Here is a 19,272-nt window from a genome sequence, read left to right as displayed (position 1 = left end):
AAGATCCGTCGGTTCCGAATATTCATAGATGGAGTATTTAATGCCATTAAATACTTGATCCGTTTACGTACTATTTGTGTGACCCTACGGGTTCAGTCAAGAGTAAGCTGTGGATTAATATCATTAATTCCACTTGAACTGAAGCGGCCTCTAGCTAGGCATTCAGCTCACTTGATCTCACTGAATTATTAACTTGTTAATTAATACTGAACCGCATTTATTAGACTTAACATAGAATGCATACTTGGACCAAGGGCATTATTTCCTTCAGTTTTTCCATATGAACTTTTTGACCTGATTTGCAGTTATCTTTGCCACCGGTTCTGCTTCTATCCATTTGGTGAAATAATCGACTGCCACTATCAGAAATTTTCTTCCACCGGATGCCGTTGTGAATGGTCCCAGAATGTCCATTCCCCACTGGGCGAACGGTATTGGATTTAGGATTGGCATGAGATCGTTTGCAGGACGATTGATGACTGCTGAAAAAACTTGACATTTTTCGCATTTCTTGACGTATTCCTGTGCGTCTGTTAGCATTGTCGGCCAGTAGTATCCTTGCCTTTGGCATTTCAGTGCAAGGGTTTTTCCTCCCTGATGATTTCCACACACTCCTTCATGTACTTCTTCGATCAGTCGTGCCGATTCGTATGCTGATATGCATCGTAACAGAGGCAAGCTAAAACCCCGTTTGTAGAGTTGGCCTCTGATGATTACAAACCAGCATGAGTTTCTAATCAACCTTCTTGCTTCCGTTTTTTCTGCAGGCAGGGTTCCATCTCTCTTGTATGCCCACAAGGTGTCATACCATTCAGGTTGGCTCGTGATTACCATGACCTTTTTTCCCAATACTTTAGTGCTCCTTCGATGCATGACTTCCATCATTACTGATTTTACCAGAGCACTTGAGCTGGCCAGTTTTGACAGGGAGTCTGCCATCATGTTCTCTGATCGGGGTACTAATTTTATTTCGAAGCTTTCCAACTGTGCCACTGACTGTTTAAGCTTTTCGGCGTATCGTTTCATGGATTCTTCCTTCGTTTCATATTCTCCTGAGAACTGGTTTGCTACCAGCTGTGAGTCGGTTGTGAGCCTGAGCCTACGAGCACCAGCTGCCGCGCAGATCTGTATGCCAGCGATTGCGGCCTCGTATTCTGCCTCGTTGTTTGATGCCTGGAAAGAGAACTTAATAGCATACTCGAACTGGTCTCCTTCTGGTGAGGTAACTATTACCCCTGCTCCTGACCCTGATTTGGTGACCGAGCCGTCTACTGCTACTTCCCATATTCCTTCCTTTATTTCCTCCTCCTGGTATGATGCTTCGACTATGAAGTCAGACAGTGCTTGGGCTTTTATAGCCATTCTGGGCCGATATTCCATGTGAAACTCTGATAGTTCAATCGCCCATTTTAGGAGTTTACCTGATGTGTCCATTTTTTGCATTGCTTTTTCCAGTGGGTAGTTTGTGAGGACTTGGATCCCGTGTGCATCAAAGTAAGGTCTCAGCTTTCTGGCTGCAATCAATACTGCCAACCCCAACTTTTCTATCAAAGAGTACCTCGTTTCTGCTTCTTGCAGGACGTGGCTGACAAAGTACACCGGTATCTGTGTTTTATCTTTCTCTATGATCAGAACTGCTGCTACTGTGTGTTGAGAAGCAGATATGTATAGCTGAAGCGTGTCCCCTTCCTCTGGTCGAGCTATTGTGGGTAGGACTTGCAGGTGCCGTTTTACTGCCTCAAAGGCCGCTCTTTCTGTTTCTCCCCACTTGAATTTCTTGTTTTGCTTTAACACGTTGAAAAAGGGCAACGACCTATCTGCTGATTTGCTAATGAACCGGGTCAATGCGGCCATTCTTCCTGTTAACTTTTGCACGTCTTTTATGCAACCGGGTTCTGGTAGATTCATAATTGCATCTACCTTATCTGGATTGGCATCGATTCCCCTTTCGCTTACTAGGAAACCCAGGAACTTTCCTGATCGGACCCCGAATACACATTTCTTGGGGTTTAACTTCATCCTGAACCTCCTCAGAGTTTCGAAAGTTTCTCTCAAGTCGTCGATGTGGTCGCTGGCCAATCGGCTTTTAACTATTGAGTCATCCACATATACCTCTATGTTCCTCCCTTTCTGGGAAGCAAATACCCTATCCACCAACTTCTGGTAGGTTGCTCCCGCATTCTTCAGCCCAAATGGCATAGCCTTATAGCTGTATACCCCTGAATATGTGATGAAGGCGGCCTTCTTTCTATCGGCTTTACACAAGCTGACTTGGTGATACCCTGAGAAGGCATCCAGGAAACTCAAAAGAGCGTGGCCACTTGTTGAATCTACCAGTCTATCGATTCGTGGCAATGGATAGCAGTCCTTGGGGCACGCCCCATTCAGATTGGTAAAATCTACGCACATTCGCCAACTGCCATTTGACTTTTTTACCATGACTACGTTGGCCAACCATTCGGGGTAGTCACAAACTTCTATGAACCCTGCTTCCAGCAGTTTTTCCACTTCTTCTTTTATTGCAGCATTTTTTTCACTGGAGAAATTTCTCTTCTTTTGCTTTACCGGCCTGACTGACTTGTCTACATTCAGACGATGCACTATGATGTCTGGGCTGATACCGGGCATTTCATCTGCAGAGAAGGCAAAGACGTCTGCATTTTCTCGTAACAGGCCGATGAGATTGACCTGCTGATCTGCCTCTATATCGGCACCTATTCGTACCGTTCTTTCTGGAACTCCTTCTACCAATTCAATTTCCCGAGTTTCTCCCTCTGCAGCCGGCCTTGGGATGCAAACCGGCCTTTCATCAAAAATTTCCATGCTCAGATCCCCTCTCTTTCTTTTGGTTGGCATGTTTTCTTCTCGGGCAAGGTTGGTTTTCGGCACCATCCTTCCTGGTGCCTTTATCGCTGTCAGATAACACGATCTGGCAGTCTCCTGACTGCCATGTACCCTTTCTGTTCTTTCCAGATTTGAGAGATATATCATGGTCAAATGATATGTGGACACCACCGCCTGTGCGTCATGAATGAATGGTCGACCAATTATTACGTTATACGCTGCTGGTACTTTTATCACCAAAAAGTCGACCATTAAGTCCCTGGCTGATGATCCTCTACCTACTTGAACCGGTAGACGGATACTGCCTTCTGGATAGACGCTGGCTCCAGAGAATCCGATAACGGGATAGCTCACCCTTGCTAACTCTCCGTGATCTATGTTCAGCTGGGTGAAAGCTTCCCAGAATATGATGTTCGCAGAGCTGCCTCCATCAATCAGGCATCTCTTGACGGGGAAGTTTGCTATCTCGAGTTCCAATACCAGCGGGTCATCATGGGGATATATAATGCCGCGACAATCGTCCGAGGTGAACGTGATGACCGGTAGGGGGATTGGTTCCGGCCATTTCCTTGCGCTATGGTAACTCACCAAATGCCTGTGCTCCTCTAGATTTCTTATTGCCCCGCTGACTGTACCTCCATGCACGGGCCCTCCAGAGATCACCCAAACCGTGGGTCTCTTTCCCCTATCGGCCCCATCTTTGCCTGTTTCCGGTAATGACCGGATTTCTTGCCGGGATGGTGGTGCCTGTTCAATCCTACCAGTGGGCTGTGCATACCCTGGCTGAGTAGGTGTATATGGGGCATGACTATGCGAACTGCCCTGCCTATTATTTCCTCCCTGGCCTTCCTGTCGAACCCTGTACTGGGATAGGTATCCCCTTCTTACCAGCTCTTCGATGTTATCCTTGAGCTCTTTGCAATGCTCCGTGTAATGACCATGATCATTATGAAAAGCACAAAAGTTCTTATTGTTACCTGGGGCATCCATCGGTAACGGTTTTCTCCACGCTGCCGATTTATTTACTGCGTAGATCGTGGCTCTGGCGGTGTTCAGGGGAGTGTACACCTGGTAAGCCCCTACCGGCTGTTGTCTGTTCGGATATCCCCCTCTCTGCTGATGGCCCTCCTTTCTACCGTTATCTTTCCGGTAATTGTGTTGCTGTATGGGAACATGATCCTTCTTGGCCGATTGTACTGCCTGATTTCCCCCCATGGGTGATATTAGCATCAGCTCATCACTCCTGATATACTCATTTGCTTTTCTCAAGGCCTCCCCCAGCGAGGTAAATGATTTTCTTCCCAGGTACCTTTTGAACTCGCATTCCTGCATCCCTCTCAACAGAGCCAAGGCGACTATTTCTTGCTGTAAATCTGGTATTGTGATGGATTCGTTGTTAAAACGAGTAAGGTATTCTCTCAGCGGCTCTTTCGGCCTTTGTGAGATTGACATCAGCTCTCCAGATGTTTTCTTTCGTTCAACCTTGCTAATGAACCGCCTCACAAAGTCCTCTTGAATCTGCCAAAAACTGAATATCGATCCGGCCGGCAACTTCTTATACCAATCGGCTGCCACCCCTGATAATGTGGTTTGGAACACTTTGCACCACATGGCATCTGAGTCAGAATACAGCATCATGTGTTGTTCGAAAGCGGTGGAGTGATTTTCGGGGTCTGTGGTTCCGTTGTATTTGCACGTCGGCATCTTTACTTTCTCCATAGGTTGCTCCAGTATACCCCTGCAGAGTGGGGAGTCTTTGGGGTGTATGGTTCGCCTCATCAGCTCCTGATGAGGTAGATATCCTTCATATCTATTCCAACCTGGTTGTGGAGACTGTACGATGTACTCTTCGTGATACGGTGTCGATTCCCTACCAGCAGGAAACGACCCTTCTTGCTCTGACACCGACTCTCGGCGTCTAGTGGACCTTTCTCTGCGCCGAGAGCTATGCCTTTTTCTTCTACCCGGATTTTCGCTCTGTACAAGTATTGGTTCAGGTTGTGCTGGCAGTACCACTTCATGCTCTAGGGTTTCGTAGAGATTTCTAACCGGCATCGCACCCGGGCGATTGCCGGTAACCACGATCTGATTTCCCTCTGTCCTCCTTGAGGACAGTTCAGCCATTGCTTTCATGACGGCCGACGCCGTCAGCAGCTGTTGTGGTGTGAACCTTTGGGACAACGCCGAGAGGTTGCTCTGAATCTGTGGGGGTGATGGGGAATCCTGTGCCCTTTCTTCCATGGACGTTTCGTCCTCTATGATCACGTCGTTCGGGTCTTCAAAACCTGGGGGGGCAATGCTTATCTGTGACTTGAGTGTTTTTGGGGGAGGATCGGTAAGTGGTGTGACTTGGCTGGTTGAGACAGGTAAGAGAGAAGGTTTGACTGCGGGTTGTGCTACTGATGTTGGTGTGATCACTGCTGATTGTGGGAGATTGTTGTTTTTTCTAGGTTTTTTGTTGTTGGTATCCATGATGGCTGATTTACTTGACAAGGTTGGGAAATCCCCTCCTTCTAGCGCCAATTGTTCCGGTAGGATTTGGGAACGGTTGGAGATGTCTTGCTGGTCGAGTGCTGCTGTTATCCTGATGATATCCTGCGCAGATAACAAAGATGAACTAGCCTCGAGGGTGATTCGAGGATCCCCCCTCCGATGCTAAAGTCAGGTATGATGAGTGATAAGTATTTTGGTTTTAGTGGAAATGATTGTGTTTGCGTACCTTTTGTCATAAATGAAGCCCATATATATAGGCGCGGGTCGGGCGTACGGACAAATGGGTCCTACCCGATTGATAGCGACCCGTTGACCTCTTGGTTTGGTCACGTGCCTCCTCCCTACCGGCTTGTAAGAGATGCTGGTAGGGAATAATAACTGCCGTTAAGGATTATTTGCTTTTATCCTTAACAGCTTGGCGATGCTACCAGCCAGCTGGTAGCATACCCGTACAAAGGTAAATATAGAGGAAACACACCATCTAGGATGGAGACTAACCCCTCTAGAACCCAAGAAGCAAAAACCAAATTACAACTCATAATTATTTGACTGTGACTGACAACTAGAGACTTAGAGAGGAGGAAGTATTTTCGGATATCAGATATATGTGGACAAATGCATATTATAGCAAAAGACAAAATAAGAAAAATGACAAAAAAGAAATTAAATGGTACTTTTTTAAACAAAAATGGTACTTTTTTTAACTGAATGGTACTTTTTTTTTACAGAATGGTACTTTTTTAACATAAATGGTACTTCCTTTTTTGTCTTTTAGCTATTTGTCTTTTAGCTGATATGTGTGTTGCCACACATATCTGATATCCGAAAAAACAACCTCCTTAGAGAGCATCAAACCAATGTTGATTAGAATGTGACACTTTGTTACTCATAATACTCTTTAACTGTAAGCCTAATCATACGTTGAATACTTGACAATGGAATCCACTGTAGCCACCTTTTGCTCCCATAACGCTTTGTTTCTCACACACCAAACCTTGTATACAGCTGCACACACTGCAGCAATAGCCACATTCTTCCTGAACTGAGATCTTCCAGCTCTCTTATTAATCCATCTCAGCAAGAGATAAAAGTCAGTAGTACTTGCATGAATTCCCATCCAAGTCGATCTTAATGCTTTGAATAAACTGTTTACTGAATTCACAATTAAATTGCAAGTGCTTATGAGTTTCTATTTCACTATCACAATTCACAAATTACACTTTTTTCAGAATCACCAATGTGTAATTGGAACAATCTTTGCCTTGTTTGCAACCTCTCTAGCATGGCTAGCCAAAGGATGAAACGATGATTAGGAAAGGAAAGCTTATTCCAAACCAAAGTGCTCCATGTAACCTTATGCCCTTGCCCTGTTAATTGAGTATAAATTGTTGCAATGTTCAACTTAGGCACTGTCAACCAATTATCATTTTACAAGCTCTAATTTCACACTTGCCAATTTGTCTCTTTTATCATTTCCATTCATAGATATTCAAACATGTGACACTTATGTTACATGACTTCTATAACTCAATGCATGTATGTTTTTAAAATTTACTTATATCATAGATTCATATTTCATAGCCGGACACGTAAATGTATGACTAATGTAACATTTAAATGGATCGAGTAGGGAGCCGGAGTACTGGAGTAATATTGACTACATAAAGCCATATGGGCTACGCATAGTTCGGAGTTCGCAAAGACAATGATAAATTAGACAAAGGATTAGCGCTGACAAAAGGAATTGTTTAGATGGATTAAAGACAATCATTATCCCAGATTTAGCCTCGGCTGAATTGATATGAGTAGCCAAAAAGATGACTTTGCTGTATTTTAACCATTAACAAGATTTTATTTGAATAAAATCATGATTTGCGTCTATTAATTTACTTAAGTGGATGGTTAGGAGATTAATTAAGTTCACGTAAACAGAAGCTAGTTGGTTGTTGACTTGCTTTCAGCTTAATACTTGCAACTTTATGCACAAACAGACAAAAGTAGTAATGTTTCGTAAACGCTGAAACATACTTATTATTTAGTTACTAAGCTACACGGCTAAATTAAACGTCATTTAACGTTAAGATGAGGTTTAATTTGTTAAGATCGAGTAAGCGCACCGCCATTAACGGCCGACCATGGAATAGAACACCCATCTACCGCCTACAGGGGCAAGAGCTTTAGTGTCACGGACGGGCCTTTTGACCCCCCCCCCCGTGTAGGGCTTGAATCTCCAAAACTTGATCCAGGCCAACATACCCTATATGCGCAGCAAGCATCGAACATAACAACAATAAAGGAAATAGCACGCACTGATATTAACCTGTCGCAAGATACATTCTTCAGTAAAACACACAAGTTCATGGGAGTTGTCCCATATATATATATATGGAACACGTAGAACTTTAACATCGGGAAAATGTCAACACATGACAAGCTCCCCTACCTAAGTTACAAACGCCCTTATGTGGCACTTTGAGACTTGTATCTCATTGTTTCCCAATGCACATATCACCAATGCAAATCTCGTACAACACAAGTGACATGTATCAACCGTGCTCGTCCAACGATCAGCAAGGATATGATGTTAGCACAACGAATCTCACTCCTTAACACACAACGCATCTCATCTTTAGACACATCACTTGTTGCACGCATTTGACTGATAAGATCCTCATTTGACTCTTCAGGCCAGTAATTTATTAAAAGTTAAATTTAGTTTAATTTAATTGGTACTTTGAAGAATTTTTAAATTCATACGAACTACGTCATTATAAATTTAAAGAAGCAGAAGGAGAAGTGTATCCGTGACACATCAAATAGACAATTCCTCTCAAGTAGTGTCCACTCTCGAGGGTCGTTTTAGGAGGCGATTAGCATGCACAGTCAAGGAGGTCCATAAATATGTATAGAAGCACATGTTATGATGTATTGGCCTAATATGTCATCTAATGGATCAAATTTCATGAATGCTACGAGTATGTGTGTAAATTTTAGAATATTACTCCGTATAAAATTTAATTTGTCTCGGTATAGTTAAAGTTGCTCCAAAGAAAGTTACAAGTTGGTGTTATGACTTATGCGTAATGTTATTATAGAAGCAGGGTAAAATAAATCGGTACTTATTTTTAGTGTACGGAGTAGAAAATCACAAATGACAAATTATTATGACATACTTTGATATGAGGAAGTCCAAATACATGTCTGGCATGTATTTGCAAAAACATGTCAATCCCAAATAAAAAGGTAAATGTAAATGTAAATGTAAATGTTAAATATTTTTGGGGGGAAATGTATAACGGAATTGTAAATTTGTAAAACAGGGGGGTGGTTTGGCATTGCTGAGTTGGTATTGGTATTACAAAAATGGTATTGATATTACAAAAATGGTACTAAACTTTTTTTAAATGAAATTCATTTTCCTTAAATGGTACTCGTTTTGTACTAAATTTTATAAAGTGATATTAATATCACAAAAATGGTGCTAAATATTTTAAAATGGTATTCATATTACAAACGGGATCCAAGTTGGCAAATGGGGTTGACTATTCAACAATTTTAAAATGGCTGGGAAATTACAAATAAGCCCATGACATGTATTTCATAATACATGTCTGGCTTCGATTTTAACGCCCTCGATATGATATCATGTCTTAGGTATCACGTCATCCTAAAATTTTGCTCCAATAAATGATTACATTTGTAGTTGATTGTCTCAAATGCATTGCTATTGCAGGGTATGGACCTTAGTGGCGTTCTGTTATATGTGCAAATTGTCTATCTTAAATTTGCTCCAAATAGTTAGATTTTGTTATTGAATACAAGTACAATTTTCGATTTAGACTTTACAGTAGCTTGCTTGACGCCGTTTTTTTTTTTTTTTTTTTTTGATGCAAGCTTGGCGCTGTTTGCTATCAGTGAATGAGAGATAATCAATTAAAATTGTACATTCAACAAATAGTCACCAATAAAAAAAAATGGTATATTGTACAACATAATTGTATGAATGTGTGAGAGTCAAGGCCTTTAATTTTTTTTGATTTTTTTTTCATTTGAAATGTAACCATGATCCCATCAAGTTTCTTTTTCTCTTATACCAGTTTCTCTGTTGCTAACAACATTTAGAGCTTAGGTTGATCTACCCTGCAAAGTTGAACCCTAAAAGCCTGCCCGTTAATTAATCAAATCCTTCTAGGAGGCGGCATTTGCGACGGCTGTACCGTATATTGGTGCCTTTTTCATTGAACTCCCACCACCACCACCACCACCACCACCTCCTCCTCCGTACCAATTTAATTCTTTCTATTTCTTCATAACGTCTTAATCTCCGGTAGCACTCCCCTTCGCCACCCAACCATCCACGCGCCTCCTTACACTATCTTGTTTATCTAGGAAAGTCTTGATAAGTTGAGGTTCTTGAGGAGGTTGTAAATCACATGGGTTTTTATTAGAAGGACCTTTAACCATATTGTCTAGCCTAAACTGCCTTTGCAGTCCTTCTTGAAAGCAAGCCATTCCCTCCGAGCACGTTTCATTCGCTCCTGGAGGCACAGTTGGTTTATACTTCAAAAGTTTCGCGTACTCATTCAGCAAATGAAACATGTAGTCATACACATTATCCATGGTTAATTGTTCTTGGACGAATTTGCTTCCCGCTCTTCCAATCTTTTGTGCCTGTACATGGATTACATAAACATAAACATATGATTACAAAACAATGTTACTAATTAGTACTAAAATATGCAAAAAGAATGTCAAAATCTGCAATATTTTTACCTTTTCTGTATGCTTGTTACCCCAATTAACAGCAAACTTCAAGGACTTGCACAAGTTGTCAGGATCAGGATTAATAGGCCAAAAATGCTTCATGGGTATTAAGCTTCTTGTAAAGAACTCGTACCACTTTGGTGTTACAAGCAGGGCTAGAGAATTACATGCTAGAATATATTTCTCACTCACAGACCACGCAATTCCTTCTATATAAATCTTGTACCTTTTCAACAAAAAACATTTCATAGTAAGAACAATAACAGAACACAATCTGTGACCGCGTTCAGAGATTTTTATCAGCTATGTATACGAACCTGTGGACACATTGGTCAGCTAAATTTGATGACTTGAACCCAAGTTTAGTTTCTTGGTCCCAATCCTGCAAGTGTCAAAGGTCCAAAATGATCACATTAGTCTAAGTAAGTTCATGTGAAAAAAGGTTATGATGATTTAGTTTAGGATTGGTGTTAAATTTTGATATGATTATTACCTGAGTAGCAATCTGAGTTTTCCATTGGTCTGTAGAATTGCATTGAAGGAGCTTAATTCTGTCACCCATATCAGCATTCCCTTTCCAGAAGGCAAAGGGTAACCTATTCATCCATGGAACTCTATTGTTCCCTTCTGCTAAATCCTTCTTCAACCCTTCCCACCCCTTTATATTAATCTCTGGCCTAAAAGAAGAAACAAAACTCAGGACACGCGAAAAACATATGCAACTATATCGTCTATATGCATACAGAAAAAGAAAAAAAATGCAGTATTTGTTAAACAAGGATCATACCAGCCCCAAAAAGACCAGTCAGGAAACACAATATCCAGAGTATCATCATCTCCACAATAATGAAACAAAGGAGGAGCATTCGATTCATGTCCAGTATAGTTACTTTTAAGAACAACTGGGACATCTCCTGCTTCAAACATGATATCCAAGTCCGGAAGCTTCCCTGGATACAGTCTTAAAAGCTGTAATATCCCCCAAATGGTAAAAACATCTCTTGTTTGATAAGCATCTCTGTATTTTTCCCAATATACTTTACCATCAATCACAACTAGTCTGAAAAACGCGTGTTCTCTAGCCGCTTCAACCATTTCCCTAGTGATGCCATTGTCTCTCCAAGGTTGAAGATCTTCGTGGATCCATTTGAAGTACTCGGGGCACATACGGGTAGACAGATCCGTAGGGTTGAATGTGGTTGGGTAGTAATTTGAAGGGCATGTTTGGGTGGTATTGATCATCTCAGGGGTGCATTGTAGGGGGAAATCTTTTTTCTCCAAGATGTGGGGTTTGGTTATAGTGATCTGTTTGGATCCTGGAAGTGCTTTTCTGATTAATCTTGTTGCTGCAAGAGATGGCTGTGTAATCACAAATGAAGAATTTAGTTGTGTTTTTAACAATTTTTCTGATGCTAATTTTTGTTTTTTTGGACAATGACATTATTACTATTTCGTGATTTTATAGCTATTGATGAAATAAATTGATTGTATTGCCATTTTCATAGAGGTGTATGTACACCTGATCTTGTTTTGTTCCACACAGAACGAGTCACTCTCACTTTAAAGATATTGGGGTAATGTTAATGTTGATATAGAAGTATAACGAAAATGTCACCAAAAATTGAAAAGCACATACGTTACATAATGTCACAGTCACTAAAAGAGTAAGAAAAGGGGTTAAATTTTACAATCAATTTATGAATTATGCAATATTAATTTTCACAAAAATAAGTCATTAAATTACATAATACATTATGATCCATAAGACTTTTCTTCAAATAAGAAAAATAGGGATCGGATCAGAGACTTACGACGTTCATGTACCGAGTGCCGATGAAGGCAGCAATGAGGAGGATGGCATAAAACAGGATAATAGTGGAAGCCCTTCTCTTGAAAGGCCATGTTATGGCTTCTACCAATTTGGAATGCATCTTGAATTGTATACATTTAAGACTTTTTTTTTGGCAATGTAGGGTGTGAAAAATAGCACACAAAAAAAAAAAGGAATTTTTCTTGTTGAAAAAATGAATGGAAAAAGGTAAACAGAGGCGTGATTTTCTCTGTCAAACAGGAAATATATCACATATTCCATAGCTTGCCTCACACTTCGAGACTTGCCTTACTATTTTTAGTTAGAAAATTTGTCATTTCAGTTGCTACTACTTATTTAAGTTGAGTCCTTTCTGTTTTCGTATGTGTGTTTTATGTATTCGAGTAACGAATAACGTTTCATACAGATCAAATATGCAAGACAAAATGCTCATTTTTTTAAACCTCGCCCCATAATTAAATACTCATCCGTCCTATTAAATGTCACATTACCCCCTTCATATATTTATCCCTTCATCTTTCTACCTTTCACCTTACTTTCGTCCACCAAATACGTACACTTCTTACCTTCTTCAATCTTACGGAGTACCACCCACCTTCAACTTTCCAATCCATTATGACGGCCACCACTTCGGCTAGAACTCCGGCGGACAGAATTTCAACGACTTGAAATCTGACGAATGCCACCACTCCGGTGATGGCGTTTTATGGCGAGGCCTATTTCCGACGATAAAATACGTCAAAATTCTTACATACACGAGTCATCTGGTGGAACATCCACGTCATCCCAAAAAGTAAAAGAAAATAAAAATTGTCGGGCAAAATTTACAAAGGCTAACAATTGGAGTAGCCTACCAATCTTATATGCTAGTCAATCTCTCTCTATTTCTCCAACGTGGAATGCTAGTCAATCTCTCTCTATTTCTCCAACGTGGAATAAAGAGAATGACTACATATAAGCCTGACAGGTTTCCATCCTAAAATCAATTGGTGATAGGTGGAGTACCCCACCAATCTTATGTGTTAGTCAATATCTCTCTATTTCTCCAATGTGGGATAACTAGTCCAATACTCACATGTGAATTATACTCTTAACATAATATAGAGATGGGTAGTTTGGACATTTAATAGTGCGGGTAAGTACTTATGGGGCAGAATTTAGTGATCCACTTTCTGAATCAGATATCAAATAAACCACTTATTTCTTACATATATATGTAGTTACAAAACTAATTCGCAACCAATAATTACCCTCGAAAAAAGGTGCTTATATACAAATTGGGACAAAAAATACTGAATCTAACAAGTAAAATATAATAGATGAGCTAGCCTACTCTACTCAAACCCTCGACATCCCTTAAAATCTCTTCTTTAGTATTAAGATATTTGTGAAGATGATGAGTATCATAAGGTGGAGGTATAGTGCAAGGGCTTGTTTGGGAAGGAGCTTTTACTAGGGAATTTAATTTCCACTGCTTTTCTTTTCCTGAAGCTTTGCAAGCCATTGTTTCTGAACATACTTGTACAGCTTTTGGAGGAATAGTTGGCTTGTATTTCATGAGCTTTCCGTATTCATTTAACAAATGGAACATGTAATCGTATACGTATTTCATTCTTAGCTCCTCCTTTATGAATTTGCTTCCACCCTTTGCAATCTCTTGTGCCTGCATATATAGATGTTCAAATGTGGTACGTGGATAAAACAAGTTAATGTTGCATTTATTAAGAAACGGAGGTAAGGGTAAATCAAGCTCGGATTTTTTTCATTGAGCTTCAAAATCAACTTTCAATGGGTTTTTGGTTGTTTTGACCAACTTAAAGCTATTTTTCTACTCCCTCTGTCCCTTAATACTCGACCTGTTTTGACCGGACACGATTGCCGATGCACAATTTTGACCACCAATTTCTTTAACTACATATTATAAAAACTTATAAAAATATTAATATTTTGAAAATATATATTAAGATGAAGCCAACAATAAATTATATACTAACATTTATTTTCATATACTATAAATAAAATAGGGTCAAAGTGAATTGTGTGAATAGTGCAAAAAGTCAAAACAGATCGAGTATTAAGGGACGGAGGGAGTATATGAACTACAAATTATAATTAATTAATTTTACCAAATATTTAAACAACTCATATCTAATTGTCAAACACGACCTTGAATTACAGTATGGGTTATAGGACAAAACATGTGACAGTTCACGTACCTTGATCTTAATTTTCAAACAACATTTGAAGACTAAAATTGATGCTACAGCACTAAACATTTTGGTGCTTATTTTGTTGATTATTTTTGTTTTTGGACAAGTCAAAGAAATGCAAACTCGTTTGTATTTTTTCCATATAACGACACTATAAATTCTTGTAAAAGACTACGTGACAGTTTAGTAGTTTACTAACTATCTAACCACATGTTATCGTCACCAATCTCCTACAAATATATCGTACTATTAGATATGATTTGACAGTTAAATAAGTGTAAGACGGTATGATAGAAAACTAGATCTAATAACACCCGGGAAAAAGGTTATTCACTTATTCTAGAAGGGGAAAAAATTAAGAGATGAGAAGCAGAGGTAGGTGTACCTTGTCCGGATGTTTGTTTCCCCAGTTGACTGCAAATTTGATGGAATCACATAATTTGGAAGGATTAATAGGCCAATAATGCTTTAATGGCAGTAAACTTCTGGTAAAAAACTCATAGTATTGTGGTTGGATTATTAGTAACATTGAATCACAAGCTTGGATGTACTTCTCACTCCTTGACCATCCTTTTCCTTCCATGTATATCTTGTACCTTCATTTTCAACATAATTAATTACCATATGCAATTAGTTAATGATTACGAGTATCTGATAGGTAACACGTGTCACCCTATGCAATTAGACGGACTTAACATTATCGAACTCATCTGTGACATGTTATTTTGGGACGAGGGTAATATGTACTACCATGAGTCCATGAATGTAAATTTTGACTAGCGTTGCTACTCTTTGTTAAAATAATGACCTTGTACTAAATGTGGTGTGACTTCCTCTCAAAAAAAATTGTGGTGTGACCATGTGAATACTAATCCGTACACAAGTATACCACGGTCAAGTAAGTGAAGAAATTGAGAGTGGACTTACCTGTGGGTGCATTGATCTGCCATATTTGATTGTTTTGAGCCTTGTTCAACTTCCTGCGGCCAACGAAAAGAAAGGTCAACTTAGAGATGATGAGTAGCCGACAATTTAGGCAAAATGAACCAGATTTGGATTTAATTTCGGGGCAATTTCAGATCGAATCATATAAAATGCAATTTATTTATGAATAAACCCATGATAAATGGGTCGAGGGTTGAGTTTAGGTTTTTGTCTGTGCAGGATTGGGTTTCTCTCGATAACTTCAGGTAGAGTTAGAAATTGAAAACGAAAAGGAAGAAGAATTGTTACCTGTTCATAAATGTCAGCCTTCCATCGGGTAGAATTACACCTAAGAAGGTTTCTTCTAGTTCCCATGGATGAAGTGCCTTTCCAATAAGCATGGGGAACTCTTTTTGTCCATTTTACCTTTTGGTTGCCTTCCTCTATTTCCTTTAATTGATTCTCCCAGGGCTTTATGTTTTTCTCATGCCTGCATCACCCCATACTATACTTATTAATTAATACAATCATGTATATGGAGTGTTTCTTTTTTATCAATCATCAAATACATACTAGATACTACTATTTACTAACATAAAATTGTGCGTTACTTAGACATAGTAGTTTATTTTTGGTGTTAGCACCCGGTTCACCCTTTGGTTAATACGGATTTGGGAAGTTTTGGGTGGATAGATTCTAGTCCCCTCCCAGTTATTATTGCGGGAGATTGAATACGGATTCTCTCTACCAAATTCAGCGTCATATTAACTCTAAATTCTACTCCGTAACAATCTCTCCCAAAATGAACTCACCATTCAGTAACTATCGAGATTCCTGGTCAAGACGTCAACCAAACAATTTCCTAATTTATTTTCTTTGTTAATCACGACTACGTACATGTTTTCATCATTGCCAACTTGCATTGCTGCTTGAAGACATTGGCCCACTGCCCCACTGACAAGGTGACACCAATTACTTAACACAAACTTTTTAACTTATACGTAAAGAAAAGTATATTACGGATAACTAATTCGACTACACTGGCGGCCCATCTCTTCTAATAACGGGCCCATTTCACAATTATATGAATTAACCCGACAGTGGGCCCATACATTATTCTAAATCAACCTTGTTTAAAATAAAACTATCCTTAATCACACCCTTACGTGCACCTAACAAACATGTAAATATTTTAGTTTCTAATTACGTTCATGATACATAAGCATGTTATGTTATGACAGTATGACACGGCTTAAAAATTGCAAGTTGTAACCTTTATTATTTCCGAACTCTAAATACCACCCAGATGCAGGATATACTCTTACGTGCACCTAACTCTAAATACACCCGGATGTATAATAAAACCAGTCTAATCAGCAAGAGCTATAATAAGAGAAAGAGAGCGTTTGGGTAAAATCATGTAAAAACCGTAAATATAAGAAGTGGAGACAATGTAACGTAAAAGTGTAAAACAAATGAAGGAGAAGAGAAACATTACCAACCCCAAAAAGACCAATCTGGAAAGGGAATATCAAAATGCAGATCATCCCCATAGTAGTGAAACATAGGAACAGGAGGACTTGAATTAACTGCACCAGCTTCATCATAATCACTCTTCTTAATCACTGGTTTATCATCTAACTCAAACATTAAATCCAAATCAGGCAATTTTCCAGGATACAATCTTACAAGTTGCAGAATCCCCCATATTGTGAACTTATCTCTTGTTTGGTGACCTCTTTTGTACTTTTCAACATAAACCCTTCCATCCAATATTATTAGCCTGAAATTTGCTAAACTTTTTCCAGATTCTACCATTTCCTTTGTTATCCCTTTGGGGTTCTTCTTCCAAGGGTTCAAATCTTCGTGGATCCATCGGAAGTAACTCGGGCACGTTTCGATCGAGGATGATATGATCTCCGCTTCGTCAACTTCCATTGTGGTTGGGTAATTGTTGCTAAGGCATGTTTGGTTTGTGTTTGTTTGGGGACAAATAAGGGGGAATTGTGTGCCATTTTTCTGGGTGATTTTAAGTGAGACTTTTGTGGTGTTTTGGGTATTGCTATTGCTTAAATCTGGAGATTTGCTGTATGTTGGGATTGCAATTGATGGCTGTGAAATCAAACAAACAAGGAATTAGCATCAAATTCGATTCCAATTACAAATGAATCACAAATTATATGTAACATTCTAATACGACGGTGTTCTGATGGGACACGTGCATAAACTGGTAAACGATCACACCCAGAAAATTCAAAGAAGCCATTAGATTCTCTCCAGTTACCAGACCATCTAATTACTGGAACAAGAAGCTGAATAGAAGAGAAAAGAGGACTCACCAAAATGTGATCGAAACGTCGAGCGAGAAGAAAGGAACCAATAAAGAGGAGGATGTAGAAATAGTAGAGAATGAACTTCTTATTGATAGTAGTAAGCCATCCCAAGTCGATCTTCCCCACCACCATTTCAATTGTTTTTGGTGGGGGTGAACTTTTTTAAGGAACTTCTTATTTTGAGCTTAGATTAGCAATACGATCTTATTCTGTTCTTATTGTCAAAAATGTTGAGCACCCCAGAAAATTATAATTTATGAAAGTAAAGAATATTTTATTTAAGTATAATTTCATAACCAACTACTTCCAAGACAAAATGAAATAATTAACAGTTTGCTTTTCTTTAATGATACGGAGTGGAGTATTAATTAATTAATAGAGTAGTAAGAGAAAGGTGATGTTGATTTGTTGGCATGTGTCCTTCGATGGTCTTCTCAAGCTAACTTTGATTTACTCCCTCCGTATTTATGTAAGAGATACACTTGGACGGTCACGTATATTAAGAAAAAAGAATTGAATGAATTAAAAGAATAAAACAAGTAGGGTTGGATAGATATTTTAATAAGTAAACAAGTGACCATGTCATTTTGGGGTTGGAGATGGGTGGGTAAATTAGATATATTATTTAATTAGATAATTAATATAAATACGGCCGGAAAAGACAAGTGTATCTCTTAAATAAATACGGAGGGAGTATTATTTTTATTTATTTTCTTTCAGTTGGCGAATGGTGAAATGGAGAGTTGTGACTCGTGACTCGTGACTTGTGAGTGAGAAAATGTATACTCCGGTCATATTTGCTTCATTTCTAAATAGTTGCAACACGTCAAGCTATTAAAGTAAGTGATTATAAAAGCCAAATGGACATTATTAGTTAAAATTAAAATTATATAAATCGTAACAATCTGACTCTTCCTGTTATCAGTGGTAAAAATAATTTATTTAATTTGATACATTGATTTTCTATGCTCTCTTTTTTACATTGGGTGTTTCTTCTTTAAGTTGCACTTCAAGATGGTGTGTTGCAACTTAGGGAGTACAAAAGAATAGATACTTCGTATTTAATTATAGCACGTAATTGAAAATGTATAGATATTTAAATTTGAGTTATAGAAACTACCCCATATGTATAAAACAAATTAGACAAGTAAAAAGTACGTGGTGAGTGCTACTCCGTACAAGGAAAAGAGTTGTTGATTAGTTGAGATGTGTGTTTGATAAATATGATAATTAATATTGTCAAGCTAACTAAGTTTGACTTGTATCCAAGCTTTTTTGGAAAGTATATTTTAAATTTAGGTTTGGGAATTGGAGAGTTGAGAGTCAGTGAGAGAACATGTCTGGTCCATTACGTTGGTTGGTTAATCTAGCAATTTCAAGATTTATAATACGATAATTTGTTGGATCCATTATTGAGTTTCAGATTCCTAGTGTGTTTTATTATTAATACTCTTAATTAATTTTATTCATCAGATTCTCATCTCTGACAACGTTGAAGAATGAACGAATGATGATGCATATACTAAAACTACAATTGCTGATTTATTAAGTTTAATTTAATTTTAAGGTTTTTTACTTATGTATAAAAATAAAAACTTATACTTCTTAAATTTATTTATCTTTTTACAGAAATAATAACTTGTATGTGTAAATTTTTGGCAATGCACGTAGCACATTATTTTATGTACAAAGTTACGTATATGGTTGACAGAAATCAACATCTCATGTCATCTTCATTTAATCATACCACTAGTCCACTATATATGTCTAGTGTAATACGGGAACAAGGGGCATGGATGATGGATCAACCAAAGAACACGATACAATAAATGAGCAAATCTTTACACGTTACTCAACATTTTCCCCTCTTAAT

The 19,272-nt window shown here is 38.7% G+C and overlaps 3 protein-coding genes across 3 annotated transcripts; all 3 read right to left on the bottom strand.

Annotated features, from left to right (window-relative positions):
• Positions 1-267: 267 nt before the first annotated feature.
• On the bottom strand, positions 268-6,454 carry LOC110788840 (uncharacterized). The gene is made up of 4 exons (XM_056836276.1): positions 6,258-6,454; positions 5,785-5,839; positions 5,612-5,698; positions 268-5,439 (listed from the first exon to the last, which is right to left on the bottom strand). Exons 1-4 carry the CDS (start codon positions 6,452-6,454, stop codon positions 268-270), a joined length of 5,511 nt encoding a protein of 1,836 aa, XP_056692254.1.
• Positions 6,455-9,262: 2,808 nt separating this feature from the next.
• Positions 9,263-12,160, bottom strand: LOC110788829 (uncharacterized). The gene is made up of 6 exons (XM_021993467.2): positions 11,913-12,160; positions 10,889-11,460; positions 10,595-10,778; positions 10,419-10,483; positions 10,111-10,327; positions 9,263-10,008 (listed from the first exon to the last, which is right to left on the bottom strand). Exons 1-6 carry the CDS (start codon positions 12,030-12,032, stop codon positions 9,655-9,657), a joined length of 1,512 nt encoding a protein of 503 aa, XP_021849159.2. The 5' UTR covers positions 12,033-12,160; the 3' UTR covers positions 9,263-9,654.
• Positions 12,161-13,088: 928 nt separating this feature from the next.
• LOC110789314 (uncharacterized) lies at positions 13,089-17,699 on the bottom strand. Its single transcript, XM_021993971.2, has 6 exons — positions 17,406-17,699; positions 16,565-17,178; positions 15,376-15,556; positions 15,070-15,122; positions 14,528-14,738; positions 13,089-13,595 (listed from the first exon to the last, which is right to left on the bottom strand). The coding sequence occupies exons 1-6, from the start codon at positions 17,529-17,531 to the stop codon at positions 13,257-13,259; spliced, it is 1,524 nt and encodes a 507-aa protein (XP_021849663.2). The 5' UTR covers positions 17,532-17,699; the 3' UTR covers positions 13,089-13,256.
• Positions 17,700-19,272: the final 1,573 nt, after the last annotated feature.

This window comes from Spinacia oleracea, chromosome 2, assembly GCF_020520425.1.
Source record: "Spinacia oleracea cultivar Varoflay chromosome 2, BTI_SOV_V1, whole genome shotgun sequence".
In the NCBI taxonomy this organism is placed as follows: domain Eukaryota; kingdom Viridiplantae; phylum Streptophyta; class Magnoliopsida; order Caryophyllales; family Amaranthaceae; genus Spinacia; species Spinacia oleracea.
Note: the sequence above shows the minus strand (reverse complement) of the source record. Positions and strands in the feature narration are given on the sequence as shown.